Here is a 16776-nt window from a genome sequence, read left to right as displayed (position 1 = left end):
GATTTCAAACTAGACAGCATAAAACATAGTGCAGGATTACAGACGGGGGACAATAGTGAAGAAGTTGAACCAAAGCAAAGGATTACAGTACATGCTGGATATGAAGTCTGGGAGTTTGAGGTAATTTCTATTAATAGTGCTTCATCAACAGATCTCTTCTTGGCTTCCTTTGCCATCCATCACTTCCTCAGCTGCCCACAGTAATATACGGAGGATTTACAGCATATTTTAAAAGCGGATAGGACTTACTTTTATTTTTGACATGGGGCAAGGTAATACAAGTTATCCATACGTTTTAAAGGGATTTGGATTCTCAGGATGTGGATAATTTGTCCTTTAAATGTAATATATCAGTTTTCATTCTGGTTTCTCCTGTGCCATATATAACTTGCTTTAACTTTAAATTTATCTAAAAGGATAGATAAGACATATTTAATATTCTAAATATCTAGTTATCTAAATAACAGAAATTATGAAGAATATTTTATGATAAATTAATATTTCCTTGCCAAACCATAACACACCTTCCTTGCATTTTTCTCCCCCGGGTCATAAAAGAGAGTCTGAGGGCTGGTAATTCACTTTACTGTAGTTTGGCCTCTGACCAGTAGAGGGAGGTCATTGATTTATTTCTGCCATTTTACAGCAGGGATCTGCATTTGCCTCCTTGGGGTTCCTGATTATGAGTGATTCTAAAGAAATGTGTCAGTTATTATTTTTAGACAACCGCATAATGCAAGCACAGTGGGCCCTTTGAAGGCTCATTTATTACGGAGGAGATAAGCATGTTCCAGCGGCCAGATTCCTCAGGAACAGGTCACCAGCCCTGATTAAAAGTGACTTCACGTCAGGCCATAAATATTTGTCAGCCCACCTTTGAAAGGCAGGCGAGCCGTGGCTTCTCTGCTCGTTTGCCACATGAAAGTGCAAATGGAAACACTTAGGGTTGGGAGCTGCATCAGTCATAGCTGGAATAAGATGGCCAATAAAAAGGGCGTAATTATGATGCTCCATCATTTGACACAGCTCGGGGGTTTGGGCTGTTTGCCTGTGTGCTATAGGAGAGAGAAAGAAATCCCACCCGTGAATAATGGGACCTGTACTTTTATGAGCGTAGTGTGTTTAAGGGTGAACTTTAAAAATGTGTGGTCTGTGTGTCTGTTTCACCTCCCTCCTCTGCTCCCTCCTCCCCTTCTCCTCTTTTCCCCTTAGCTGTTTACCTTGCTGCTGTAGAATGTGGAGCGTGTTAGGACTACCCCTCTTTGATGCCTCTTATTGCTCTGCTGTATCAAAGCCACGTCACAACTGGCATGCCACCACAACAACAACTCCTTGTTTTCAGCCGCCCCACTTGATTGCTGTGGGGTGCTTTACGGCCCATGCATTGATGTCACTTGATGAGATCCCATTCAGCATGTTTGCGATAAACAAAGCCGTTTTTCATATTTCATGGCCTCAATACAACATATTTGAAGGATGTCATTTGATTTACAGGCCATACAGCTTTGTCCAATGTTGTAAATTACTTTTGTTTTTGATCAAGAACTTTCTGTAGGTATTCAACATGACATAATTGCTTCAAAGTGCACTTCTGTAATTTTAGGTTTTTGAGGTCACCATTGTGAAAGAAATGATACGTTCTATAATCATGGAGATACTGTTCTTGGAAATGCTACTACATTCCTTGGTGTGTCTGCTTGATATATGAGGGCCATGAGAAACAGTAAGCAGAGCTGATGTAGACATCAGGCAGGTGTGGAGACTCCATTAGAGCTAGCAACCATTTGACTTGCACACCAGTGTCTAATCCTACACAGGAGCTTCACACAGAGAGGCAGGCCCCCAAGCAGAGCCCAGTGGAGAAGAGTGCTGTCGACACCATACTGTTACACAGCCCTGCTGTGAGTTTTCCTCCTGCCCACATGATGCCAATGAAACTAATGTAGTGGAAATACTCTGTGTTCAGGTGGAGGAGGCTGTTCATTATAGGTGTGACTGCAACTGCAACTCATTGTGCTGCATATCTGTGAAAGAGGGGGGGGGACTGTCAGGTGTAGACTCTCCAAGAGAGACACGCTGCTGGCTTCACATGCTGGACTTCATCTGTCAAATCTGCAGTGATGTTGGCACAGGCTGAACTCAGGAAATTGGAGACATAAATTGAAGAGAATTGATAGTGCTGTTGCTGCTTTGCAGAATACTGTTGCTGAACACAGTTGCTGTCTGCAGTCCAAATGAACTGTTCAGGAGGTTGTCACCTATACAATGCCATTAAATTAAAGCTGGAGTGCGGGACAATTGTCTCCCCCTTCTGGCAGTGACAGTAATTAGAGAAGCACTGTCGACACATGCTTACGTCATAGTCTCTGCTGTAGCCTACTCTGTCCTTATTGTCACAGCTGTGAAACAGTGGAAAATTTGTTTTGAGCGTCACACAATCCCTGCAAAATGACTCATTTCACTATTAGAATTTGATGCATTCAGTTTAATAATATTTGGAAAGTCTAGAAGAGTGTACAATTCAATTATTTTATCCCCATTCAGGTTTGCGGGGAACTAACTGGAAGTTAGCTGGCTGCAGTTGAAGTCTCTAGTGCACATACTCAGCCCATACCCAATGTGCAATATGCATTCAAGAATGTCAAAACCAACACTACATTGAAAACTCTAAAAGGTGGTAATAGGCTTAATCATAATAATTTTTTCTAAGCACAGTAACTTCCTGCAAACTTTTGAAAAAAATAAAAAAGATAATATTTACTAACCTTGTTCAAACCATAAGTAGTGAAAGAATGATGTTTCAGTGTCAGATATCATACTACAGTTATGGATTTTAATTGTTAAAATGAAAAAAACAGTGGAATATTCCATCCTTCTACCATAACTTTTTTAAACATGTCCCTGAAAAAACATGTAGCATTAGCTTCATTGTACATTGCTATTTTGTTGTCATACAATGCTCAAATTATATTTTATAAAAAAACTGACTCACATCGTACCTATGCAGAATTTTATTTTTAAAAATACTGAAAGTGGCACAGGTCAAACAGCAAAAACTATTTACATAAAGCTAAGGTAAAGCGTTGAATACTTTTCAGCCACTAGAGGGCACAGAAAACATCAAAACAAGTTAATAATTTACACTACCATATGCCAGACTATTAAATTGATAAAGCTATGCAAATAGACACCTACACATGTCCAGCAAACATTGAGCAAAATTAAGATGGAGTTGTAAGTCCAATAGTTACTCTACGTTTAACTCTCTTTTTTGTTTCCACCAACTTTCAGGAAATATCTGGTACTGAGATGCTAGCTCATCAAGTTTTCTTACCAGTTTATTGGTAAATTTGTTTTTCTGTCATTGGTTGCTGAGCAGGTAACATGCAGTGGGTTCATCGGAGCTTGTGTGCTGGAAATTGGTGCATACAGGAGTTAATTAGAACAGCTCAGACTCGATCGTAAAATTTGGTGAAAGAACAATAAAACCAAATAATGTGCTACAAGAGTTCAGGTGATAAGTTAAAAGTTAAAAAGTTATAATTATACAATAAAAACAAAACAGATTATTTATAGCCAAAATCATGACTGAGGAGTGAAAAGAACTTAGACAGTAGGAGTTATAGCCCTTTCACCACCGCAACCAAATATGTACATCCATGTTATTTCAGTATCAATGCAGTGCTTCATTTAGTCACAGGGGCCCTGCCTCCTCTTTCATGTGATTCATAGAACTGCATACGAGGTGCGGTAAACTTCACAACTTGAATTTTTTAACATAACATATTTATACAATTTTTGTGGTCATGTCATGATATGATACACCCTGTTTAAAAGTCAACTAGAGACTCAACAGCAGGAATTAAAGGCCAACAGATGCCCAACATAAAGGAGAAGAAAAACAGAAGGAGAGAGCGAGATTAAAAATGAGATGCAAGGGATTATGGAAGGGCATTAAAATGGCACAGAAGATTATTCTTATGTTGGTGACGCCAACCTGAGGTCAGCAACAAAAAAAAACTGCCAGTCCGGCAGACAAACATAACAGAACAAACAAGATAACAGGAGCAAGAGTGCACACAGTTTAGCACTGCATGGGTACAATGCTGGGATTCAGGCCACAAATAAAAGCTCCTCTCGTGCTGGTATTCACTGAGATTTACTTCATTGTGATTCCTTGTGGGTTTGCCTTTTATTATTTGAGTGGGGCTTCTTGACCTGCTTATTTCTGTATGTGTTCAAAGTAAACACAGCAATCCTAACTCATGCTATCCCCAGAGTTCCATTTGCACTCCTTCCAGTAGTTACAGATGGTTCAAGGAGTGAGACTGACCTTGCCCTCTGGTTTAGCAGTTGAATTGACACCAGTGGAGAGTGCAGTGGGCAAACAGCAGAGGCCATGAAAGCAAAGATTTAAAGCTTTGTCACAGTGTGACTCTCACCTTCATAGTATCACTTAAGCTAGGAGCTATCCACCCCTATTCACAATTAAGCATCAACAGTTTGTCAGTGAACGGAGATAGAAGGAAAAAAGGAGACTCCAAATTGTATTACTCAACAGACTAGATGGGACTCAACCTGACTGTAAAGGAACTGATGGGAGAGGGGCCTGCATTTTTGTGGACATGAGTTCAGGTCAAACACAGGGTATAGAAAGAAGCAGGGGTCACAATGCAACATCTACCCAAACCACACAAAGCCAGCTTTTCATCCCATTTTCTGGCCATTCCACTAAGTCCATAATTGTCTTTGACAAAACTCATTAGCGAAGACCTTGTAGCAACATCGGCAATCAGAAATTCCATGGAGGGAGACATGCACAGAAACAATGTCCCACACACATTTCATTGCGCCTTTTGACAAAATGTAATGAAGTGTGTATATTGTCCCCCTCATCTGAACTCTGAGCCATTGGTACAAAGACTTTGTTTTATGAGCCTTAGTTGCTCAGCGTGGGACACATCAAATGGCACCTCCATGCTGGCTCTTTTGTCAGACTAGAGGGCAAATTATTGTTTGAGATGTTGTTGTTGTTGTTGTTATGCCTCCTATTTATATGAAGAGGCCATTGCGATCGTGTCAGAATAATTCAGATTCTTTTACATTGCAGGCACATGCTCATTAAGTGGGGGGCCTAAATCTAAAATGAACATGTGATTGATGTTTCTGACACCGCTTTGACAGAAGAACCCCTTGTATGACCTACAGCATTGTATTACACAACATACCAAAGTAATAGCCATTGTTAAACTGGTCTCAGCTCCTCTTTGACTCTGATTAAGTCAAAACTGAATAAATAATAATAAATGTGTAAAATACGCACATGTGATGTTTGTATATTTCACGCATCTTGCCATTATTTTTGAACATGTAGTGCAGGTTTATTTTACATTTCAAGTTGCATCTTGGCATCAAACTGACACTCGTCTTACATGAAATTATTTGCAGCTCGAGAAGAAAAAAGTGAAACCCCTTTTAACAAGTGTATCTGTAAATAAGTGCTTGCTGCAGTTATTGCTCCCAGACATTTCAGCTGTCAGAAATTATATTCATGTGGATGATTTGACAGAGTTGTCCTTGAACCCAAAAGTGCGAAAATTCACACATAGTTTTCTGCGGTACAAAAAAAAAGGTACAAAAAGCTTTCTCTATCATAAAGTAAATATTTGACTGATATTAAGAGGAAGTAAATATTTCATGCTTAAATTCTTTAGATTTCACTTATGAACCATTAGTATAATAAGTGTCCTTGCAATGATTGTAAACTAAATTGACACTGCATGGCAAATGAATGTGCTTCGAAAACCCCTGAAGGCATACACAGAACATCCTGTACATTTCATGTGGAAGCACAGTGTCATTTATTTAAGACTATTGAAAGGCTTGTGTCTTCTGATCACCACTGTTTTGTCAGAGACTAAAAGGCCACCATGTAGAAAGAAATGATCAGTCATATCAATATCATTCTCTGCCCTGCATTGTAAGCGTTTATATATTAAGACCCCAAGTTTTAGCCGACCTAGAATATTGAAAGTAAAGAAAACATTATTAAAAAAATAGCAATAGCAAGCAGACTTGACAGGGAAAGCAACATCAGACTGAGCAGCAATGTTTGGCCTGAAGAAATAGTATATATATATTCATTCTCTCCATGCCTGATCAAAAAGTTAGTTGAAACATGGTAAACTTTGGAGGTGATCATAACATCACCTTGAATAAAAATGCTGGAAATTATAATTCTGTTTGTTTATATAAGTGTTTCAAACCTACACACTTGACTTAACAGGACAAATGTAATTTCTGACTGTCATCTGGTCTCTTGACTTGAAAAGAGCATGGGGTCCAAGCAGCAGACGGACCCAGAAAACATCAATGATCCATGACAGTAGAGGAGGGGGGGTCAGATTGAATGTACACTTATGAAAGTGTTCAATAATAACATACATACGCCATCAGATTTCATACATTGAGGTGGCCACAGATTAATACTGTCAAACCTATTTAAGTATTCATGTTTACCCTAGCTTGTTTTTCTTTTTGCATATTTGTGCCTCATTCACAGATTATCTAAAATCTGTTTTGGATTATGCAAACAGGCACCCGCCATTCTCCCCCTCCCTATTGAAAAATGTAATTTACCAAGAGGAAGGCGTGTATTAGGGAGATTTAGTTGTCCTCATATAGGCTACCTAAGGAACTTATTATTTTGTAACATTGTAGTTTGCCACAGATTCCATGTCTCGCCTCAGATTAGAGATGTCAGACAAACAAAGTGTCCCCTCCCCCTGTGTCCATCACCACCAATAACAAAATGATGTTACAGATCTGTCTATTGACCTTTAACTTGAAAATCTCATTTGATGTTATTCTTTTAAATGTTTCCCAACAACATCCTTCCTATATGTCATGTGGTTGTCTGTGCAGAATTGATGTAGTTTCTGATTTAAGGCTTCTATATCAGCTTCCATATCCAGCTGGTTGATGTGTCTTTTGATGTGTCTCATTTCTGTGCAGCTGCTTCAGCCTTATGTCAAACACTGTGTTTAGGATAGACTAATTTACCTATTAGCTGCTTCAGGCATACCCTGCTGTATGAGCCCATCATGGCCATTATCTATGCTTTCCCACAGGTACATTGCCATGGTGATAATCCCATTGTACATGCATCATTACCTTCAATAGCATAAGGCTCCTTTTCTTTACGGCCTCCGATTGAATTAAATTTGCTTGTAAATATTTGATACACTCCAACCCTACACTTCAATGTAAAGAGCAACTCGTCAGGCGTCATGACTGATTACAGCTGAGAGGGGAACAGAAGAGAGCTCCCCGTTAACAGCGTGTCATTAACAGGCAATCTAGTTATAGAAGAAACTTCATACCAAGAGCTGTCATTCCTGCCTCACATTAGAAGGAGGGAAGTGGTGCCTTTTTTCCTCCACACATTGTGCTGAACATCTTGTTCCCACCTATTTTATTGTCAATTATACTACAGTGTAACTGTAAGCAAATGAATGCATTCGTCTCCTAAAATACCTTATTACATCTTCCACAAGTGACCTGCAGTTTGAAATACATCACTCTCATGTAAAGGATGTCTCTTAAAAGCTTATGACAATGACATCTAAAATGTTAATCATCCATGTTTATATTTAAATTGGCTATTTTATATATTATATATTATAAAAAATATACTTGTTTTGTTTTCAGCCTCAAAGATCATTTTCTGGGTCTCAGATTAACATAGAAGGAAAAATTGAACTGAGAAAAATCAAAATAGGCCTAAGTTATTATTCCTGACCTTCCTCATCCTAATCATGTAGATTTTTCTGGATTTACTGGGCTCCATGCTTTACTAACAGCTTCGGCATTGGCCAAGGGCACATAGGATGACCACGGCGCCTCTGAGTTGAGCCTGAATTGCCCTAATACGGGAAAGACTTTTATTACAAGCATAATCCCACAAATACGATCTCAAACGACGTTTTGTGAGCCTGTGGAATCTTTTCAGGTGGTCTGGAATCAAATTTAGTCATACAACCTAAATCAGTGCCAGGGTTATTGAAGGAAAATCTGCTGATGTAATAATCCACTGCTTTCAAGAATCAAGTCAGAAATAAAAGCAGAATAAGGCTTAACATCACTAGCAAGGAAATTCTTGATTTAGTGAAATTATTGAAGAATTTAAATTAAATCAATAACAGATTATATATATGTATTTTTATTTTTTTATTATTATTTTTTTATTTATTTTTTTGTTCTACAATGTTAAGCTGTTCTGTGCTTTATTGCACAGTTTGGTCTGTGTGTCCAAGTTTCAGAGACTTCTTGTCATGTTGGATACATGGGCCAGTGGTGGATGAGTTTATACAGTGGTGTGACAAGTCCTTCCTTCTCCTCAATCCCTCTAAGACTAAGGACATGGTTATTGACCTTAGAAGAACCCAAACCTGCTCAACCCTACCCACATACATTAAAGGGAGTCCAATAGAATTTGCTTCTTATTTGGGAACAGTGATTGATAATAAGTTAAAATGTGATGTTAACTCTCAGGTTGTCTGTAGGTAGGGACAACAACGTTTGTACTTCTTGAGAAAGCTGAATTGATTTAATGTGGACAAGAAACTGATGTCTCTTTTTTATAAGTCTTTTATTGAATCTGTGCTTACTTTTTCTTTTATCGCATGGTTTGTAGCATTTGTGTCAGGAATAAAAACCAAATGGGCCACATTGTGAAGGTAGCTGGTAAGCTTATTGGAACCCCGCAGACTTCTCTGACAGCCATCTTTGACAAGCAGGTCCTCAATAAAGCTAGGTCTATACTAGACTGTGTAAGCCACCCCCTCCACTGCAACTTTGAGGCTCTGCCCTCTGGCCGGAGATTTAGAGTTCCATTTTTATAAATTTAACAGGACCAGAAACTCCTTTGTCCCCAGAGCGATAACCCTACTAAATTTGCACAATACTGATTCACAGTCTTACATTCTCTTCTTAGTAGTTTCAATTCAGCCAGACTTGGTCGGTGCTTGTGATTTGTCTGCCTTGTTTTTTTTTTTGTTTTTTTTTACAAGTGATTATGTTTTTTATATGTTTTGATAGTTGTCTATTTTTTAACCTGTCTGCAAGCCAAGTTTCCCTTAGGGGACAATAAAAGCAACTGAACTGAACTGGTGTTATCTGAAGATTGCGCAGCAGAATAGTGCGTCAAAACCAATCTCCCAACATCTATTAGTTTGCACTGCACCCTTTGTCGTTTACCAGGAAACTATATTTGATTGTAAAAGTTTGAAATGTGAGGATCAAAAAGTTTTTTAAGACCGTCAACACGCATCATGGAGTACAGTGATCATCTGATTACAGCTGTCTGTAGAGGCAGAAGAGTTAGCCCATAACGAGATGGACTATAGGCAAAACATCCGAATCAAAGGGACTTTGATGGACCATGTGAATTTCTCCTCTGGGTTTGATCCTACAAATGACCTTTTAATTAACACAATGTTAAGTTAGTGCAGCGTCTCTCTACACAGGGGACAAAGCAGCATTCATCCTATGTCCCTGCCTCGTTGCTTGGCCTGAACAGTAACAAAGTGTTTGATGCCACTTCTGATTAGATGCAGACAATAGAGAGATGATGTCCCCTTTCTTCCACAACTTGTGGATTGCACTCACGTCCTCATCTGAATTATGACCCTCCATCAGCGCTCCGGCTCCATGCCTCGAGTCAAGATGGTAAACTTTGATCAAATGTAAATCCTCAACTGTTTTAATTGGCCGAACAACACTGACACAGAGAAGGAAATATCTTGGAAAAAAAATGTATTCTTAGAAAAAAATGTCATGAATGGCAAACACAGAATAAGCTCACATTTGAACACAATAACAAGATTCTCCAGGTCCACGCGCAACACAGGGGATCCAGTCCTTTTTATAGTCAACTTGATGTCCGACAAGCTTTTCTCTTTTACATCAGGCAAAATGACACGAAGCCACGGTAAAACGTAACATTGAACAAAATACTTAAAGGAAATACGAATTCAACCAATAAACACATTAAACAAACAAACAAACAGACGAAATACCCCCAAAAAATAAATAAATACATAGATAAATAAATAGGTTTGCTACACTACACGATTGCCATACACAAATTCGGCCGTTTTTACCTGGCCATTCTCATACATTTGCATCTAAAATTTTTGCATAAAGTCTTTAACACCATAGAAACAATGTTGTGCAAAATGATTAGCCACGTCCACAGTTTGACAGCTCTCACTGCAGCAGCGCCAGGTAGCTCCCATGTGTCGTATTGAGGCCGCTACTCGGCCAGTGTGTCCTTTAGTGCATAATAAATGTCCCATTATTTATTGTGGTACCGTCTCCAGCAATCTAGAGGAGAAAAGAGGGAACACAAGAATTAAAATCATCTTCTAAAATGAGAGGAAATAAATTGCCTTAAGGGATTACATTTTAACTAAAGGTTTACTGTCATATTGAGGCAAGTTGAATGCAAAGAAATCTTAATATTTTTTGTTTCATATTTTGATGGTGATTATAAATGACTTTTGGCATCATGTATATCAGTATCCAGGAGTCATTGTGCAATCAATATTTGTATATGAGAAAAAAAAACACAAAATGAATAACAGATTTAACAGTAAGTGAGTCTGCAAGAGTGTGTATCCCAGTTCACCTGCAGTATTTGATAGTGTTGTTTGGTGCCTTTGTGTTGTGCGTGTGTGTGTGTGTGTGTGTGTGTGTGTGTGTGTGTGTGTGTGTGTGTGTGTGTGTGTGTGTGTGTGTATGTGTGTGTTTGTGTGTCTGGTTTTTTCCAATTCAGTGCAGACTCACCTGCTTCACCTCTTCATCACTGGTCTGAATGCAGTGACCTTGTCATCCTGCATGGTCCCACAGGCTTCACTGAGGTCAGATGACTGTGTCTCTGCTTTGCCACTAGAGAATCCTGCACACCCAAAGAAAAGTATATCTAAGAAACTTGCCTCTGGTGAAAGTTGGCAGAAAGTATTTTGTCACTCCTTCGCCTTCAAAATGTTCACTTCAAATATCCAAAAAAGTGGCACAATGCTTGTAATGTATTTTTGCAATGCCGGATCATTTACGCTTATCTCTCTGTATGACATGACATACTTTCAGTACTTATGGCAAATTAAACAGTTATGTGTAACGCTGAAGGTAAAAGATGACATACCTTCAATGGTGGAGTACTGGCATGTGTCTGGGAGTGCAGCATAGGATGAACAGTGCAGTTGGAGGCCCTTGTGACTGTAGCTGCCAGTGCTGTAGACTTTGGAGCGTAAAGACGAGCCCTCAGGGAAGGGGTTCTCAGCACTGGTGACACTGTTTGATTCGTGGAGGCCTCTCATGCCCCCACACTGTCCAGTAGGGGCCCCGGTAAGCCTGGTGCTCTGGAGCTGGCAGTCCCCAGTCGAGTTGCCTGTCCTCTGCTCAGATCCATGCTGAGGGCTCAGGATGACACCTGAAGCCGCTGTACGAGCCAGAGACCAAATCCGTGGCTTATCCGATGCTTCAAAGTGAGACAGGGACAACGTTCCTGTGGAGCCAGTAGAAGAGGGTGCCTTTGACACTACAGGATCCAGGAAGTCAGATGGGAGAGGAGGGAGGGTGGTCACACTTTTGATGGCACAGGGGAAAGCGTGGAAGCTGTTAGTTAAACTCAGGTGCAGCTCAGAGCTGCAGTCTCTCTTCTGAGGGGCTCCAGCCACTGCCATGGCTCTCTGGATGTCCTGCTCATCTGCTGCCACTTTTTCACAGTCACTGTCCAGCTTGTCACAGTCATCATTGTCCATGTCATCCAGATCACTCAGATGCAAATCTTTGTCATCCCTGCAATCACTAGAATCTGCATGGGAGAAAGGTGATTTTGACACTGATTAATGAGTTGCCTTTTGTAATTATATAGGAACACAGTTTATTCAGGAAACTTGACTTTTTAGCCTAGGACCTACTTTATGACTCTCTGGGTCTATAGGTGTAGTGCAAGTCTGATATACAGAGAGCAAGTGACCATATTTTTTGGTTTAACACAGATTCAGTTAATAGTTGGACCTTTCTTTTAACATCAAATAATAAACAAATATTACCTTTGGTGACACATTCTTGGTCGCTCTTGTTAATGTCATCCTTCCTGTCATCGCCGGCCTTATTCTTTGGCGACCAGGTCATCTTGTTCTCCTTCTTTAGCCTCCTCCTGGCGTTGGCGAACCAAGTGGACACCTGGGTGAGGGTCATTTTGGTGATGATGGCCAACATGATTTTCTCTCCCTTGGTGGGGTAGGGGTTCTTGCGGTGCTCATACAACCACGTTTTCAGGGTGCTGGTGGTTTCTCGTGTTGCGTTCTTTCTTCTGGCTGTGCCATTAAAGTCTACTGTCCCATATCTGAAAGGAGGACACAGACACAGGCCATTAGTGCCATTAGTGAAGGATATCATAGTATTCTCAATCAGACATCCTATACCTTTATTCCCTGCTGTTTGAAATATATACAGCCTCACTCCATTCAGGTATCAGTATATGGTGACAGCCTGACCTCTGATCTGTTCCTCTAGTGAATTGCTGCTTCTAATGATTAGTGGTAGAATACTTTTTGCTCAAATTACAATTGGGCGAAAAATGAACTTAGACCTTACCTGTCGTATTGATACTGGCCCAGTGAATGATCATAAGGATAGTATGCAGCCGTTTGAGTGATGCCAGAGTGTAAAGTGCCTGTGCTGTCCTTGATGTCGTACTGTGGGTTCTGTAACAGAGAAGGAGGTGGTTATAACTTTGCAGCATTCTGAGATTTGACTTTAAGGCTATTTCTCAACTTTTTTATTAAAAAAATATCATCTCATGTATAAAAATGAAATAACAAAAGGTGTTTCCCTCTAACCAAGAGAGAGAGGAGTTTGAAAAATAATTTACAGACCCTACATGACATCAGTATGTCTGGTTTTTGTTTGTTATTATTTTTTATTCAAGTAAAAGGTAAGTTGCAAATTATCTATGGGCAGATAATAATTGTTACTTTATTTTTATAAATGTATTACTTTATTAAAGTCTTCATATATAATAATTGTTTTTTTTATATATAAGAAGAAAGTTAGAAAATAAAGTTTCAGCTGCACTGCAAGTAGTCCATTTAACATTTAGTCCTTTATCTTTTCCACAAATTTGACTTTTTAGAACAGTTCTGACAGTGGAGTTAAGTAATTTCCCTTTTTTTTCAAATGCACGTTCAGGAAGAGACACGAGTGCTAACATATTTTAACATGGCAGATTGAGGAGAATTACTTGATATTAATAAAAATGCAATTTGATTGAAATGAGACAAGGTCCTCTGCATTGCCTCTGTACTACTTCCCCTCACCTCACTGAATTTCAGCTTGTTTTAAAGGAGAGGCAAACAGACTGGGTGCTGGATTAAAGGACTTGTCGAGATGGATATGTTTGCAGTGTGTGCGATAAATTGATTAACAAAACCCGGTTGATCGATCAGCCTGAGCCCCCCTCCCCCCTTGCGCTTCAAATGAGACTGAACTGAGCCCACCAGAGTGGAGTAGATAGCGGATGGGTCGGTGCTGTAGGGGAAGTAGTTGGCGTAGTTCTGGCTGGCGGCGGCCGCTGCGGCGTAGGGAGAGCTGTACATCCCCAGCGCTGCGTTCAGCTCCGTCCGGCTGCTCGCCAGGAGCCGGTTCTCGTATGACGGGCAGCAGAAGGAGGCAGCGGCGGCGGCAGCGGCGGCGGTCTGGGAGCCGCCTGTCCCGTCAGAGACCGACCTGGAAATCGAATCGCAGCAAGTCGTACTGGGGTTTGCCGACACGAAAAACTGCATGAAGAGAATCGTGGATAGACATGGTCATTGGCTGTTTCAGCTCTTATCTTGGATGTCTGTGACAACTCTGAATTGACTGTGGGTGATGCACTGCAAAAAGATATCCATCTGTACAAGTTGCTCAGTCTACTGTTGACTCTTGAAATCTTAAAACGGGTGAGAAATGTGGGCTGTTGTCGTCTGTGCTCATCAGTTAAATGATCAGGAATCAAATGTCTTTATCTTAACTTGTGACCTGCCTTAATTGAAGGTAAGTCACTTTTCAGAGAATTCATGTAATGAGAGAGAGAGAGAGTGGCTTACATTGTGAACAAGTGCAATAAGCGATACCACCTCATTGTCCCCTCTCCAATTGTGGATAAAACATTTAATTTATTATATATGTATATGTATGTAAATGATGTCGGATAGATATTTTTCCATGCATATCAAGATGAAAAGAGTTGCGCACGATCTGTGCGTAAAAGTAACCCTCTCCACTTTATCATGTAGTTTTAAATTAAAGTCTCTGCATGGGAAGCGAAAACTCTAAATTGATGTTTATATCCCTTGAACTACCATCTTATATTTGATTGTAAAACATTTAATTTCACTCTACTGGACGTTATCTCGCTAAAAGTTTGGTGGTAACTTTGCCAGGATAGTAACTTTTGTCCCTTCATCGATTTGAAGTTTCTCTTTCCCTTTCAACTTGTCATTCGACGCAATAATATTGTCTTACAATATAAATGAATCGCTTTAATTAAGTTTTATAGGCTTCCAAAACTATCCAATTGGTCTAACATCCTACACATCGCTGCAATTTAAATAGAAAGTTTGCGAATGTGTAAGCTACAGCACGCCTTACAGCCCAATTACACATCGTAGTGTGCAATAGGTGACATTCATCTCTATTGTCATCAGAAAAACACGTGAGTTCATTCATAATTCAGTGTAATTGGACATGGGTGCGTGTATATCGATATTTTGGTTCAACAACAACAAAAACAGCACCCGAAAATAGCTGTCAATACTGTCAAATCAGTCACTCGTTCATTAATGTTTGTTACTAGAGAAAAGTACTCTGGCTTTTGTAATAAAAGAAAACATGCAACAAAATCTATTTATGTCTGTGTACACAAACACTTAAGAGAAATATTAAAAAACAGTTGCTTACCTGTGAAGTTGCATTGTAAGGGTATCCAAATTGCGAGAAAGACATAGCTGCTTCTTTTGTTACCATCAGCAATATTCCTCACCCTTGATCGATTGCAACCAATTCTACTTCAAATCCACCGTCTTACACACATTTCCACGCACGGCCTTTCGCTCAATAATAGATGACTTCACTCATAGGAGGGAGACTTTAGGCTGGCATCAACTGCAGATTGTTTTATATGAATGAATAATCCCCCCCAAGGACCCGATAAGAAATGAAATTAAGCGTCATTAAGAGCAAAAAAATGTTGTTGTGTTAGCTGAAGGAGGCTTAAAGGATAACGTAAGACTTGCAAGATATGGACTCTGCTTGTGCTATTATTTGTGGCTCTATAGTTCTTTAGCATTCATCCATGCAAGGGTATCAGCGTGACGTCACTGTAATCCCGGAACGGCAGGGTACCATGGATAGAATAATGTCTTTGCCAATCACGTCCAACACAGGGTTTTCTAAAGATGCACTGTACACAGTCTTGTCCCGCTTTTGTACTGGAATTCTACACTGATTTGCAGAGATAAAGTGTGGGGAAATTGTACTATAGTATGTTTTTATTATTATTATTATTATTATTATTATTATTATTATTATCATCATCATCATCATCATCATTAAATTGCAGCATGGCAACATTTGAAACCTCATGTTCAATTAAATAAATAAAAACAAATGTTTTGGTCGTATTCTCAGCTATCACAAGCACATGTAGGGAAAAAACATGTTTTATATTTTTTCCAAGGCTGGAATCACACCTGCAAACTACAAAACCTGAATATTTTCTTTTTTATATAAAAACTGCTGTATGGAACACTTAATTTAATCTACATGTATCTGTATATATCTATTATAATTAAAGCTGGTTGAATATACAAGACCCCCACCCCCCCATACACACTCTTTTTTAATCTAGACCCCTGTTCGCCTCTGGCTCTCTGGCCAGAGGTCCATCCCGGAGTTAATGAAGATGATGTTTCTATCTTTCTCTATTAGAGAGAAGGGCAGTCCCAGCAGGAACGGTTAGAGGGGTTTTTGGCAGGTCAATAGACCAGTGATTGATGCGCGCCTGGAGACCTACGTGACCATTACGCGTTATGCGTAATTGTATCAATTAACAAATGGATACATGCCCTTGTTTAACCAACGAGTTACAGAGTGAAAATATGCCTTAGAGGTGAAATCTTGGGAAAAAAAGACAGTGAAAGCCCTACTCCTCAGTCTAATTAAATATCCGTGGATGGGGGCGACGAGAATTGCATTTTAATTGAATGATGCTCACTTGAAAGATGGGTAAGGAATGATGCTGCCTCACAGTGAGTGAGACGAGAAATAATTTTAAGCTTTATTAGATCAGCAGCTCAACCATCACCAGTTCTCTCGCTCTCTCCCATAAACATAAACAAGCCGTGCCCCCTCCTCATGTGATGTTGAGCTGGGACAGGGAAGGGGGGGGGGGGGGGGTCTATTATTCCCCACTATACACACTATATTTGTATTGTCACTGACAGCGATGATCAGTCCTACTGAGTCATATGATCTGCCCGTGTCTGACTATGTGGAGTTGTGCAAGGTTTCCATTGTCACGACTGATACCTTCTGCCAAATTTCCCAGTGCCCTGCCTTTCCATGACTGATGGCGTTCCCTCCCCCGGAGACGAATCTGCGATTACGGGCTTTCTCTCAGAGGGGCGCTAAAGAGCCGCGTGTAGGAGATGAGGATCTGCCGCCAGA

General features: G+C 39.9%; 1 protein-coding gene across 1 annotated transcript; it reads right to left on the bottom strand.

The window, feature by feature from the left end:
• Positions 1 to 10853: 10853 nt before the first annotated feature.
• Positions 10854 to 15075, bottom strand: irx6a (iroquois homeobox 6a). Its single transcript, XM_053321136.1, has 6 exons — positions 15010 to 15075; positions 13569 to 13847; positions 12667 to 12776; positions 12120 to 12415; positions 11207 to 11878; positions 10854 to 10960 (listed from the first exon to the last, which is right to left on the bottom strand). Exons 1-6 carry the CDS (start codon positions 15073 to 15075, stop codon positions 10854 to 10856), a joined length of 1530 nt encoding a protein of 509 aa, XP_053177111.1.
• Between the last annotated feature and the right edge of the window lie 1701 nt (positions 15076 to 16776).

Source organism: Scomber japonicus, chromosome 1 (genome assembly GCF_027409825.1).
Source record: "Scomber japonicus isolate fScoJap1 chromosome 1, fScoJap1.pri, whole genome shotgun sequence".
Classification (NCBI taxonomy): Eukaryota; Metazoa; Chordata; class Actinopteri; order Scombriformes; family Scombridae; genus Scomber; species Scomber japonicus.
This window is presented reverse-complemented; position numbering and strand designations above follow the sequence as displayed.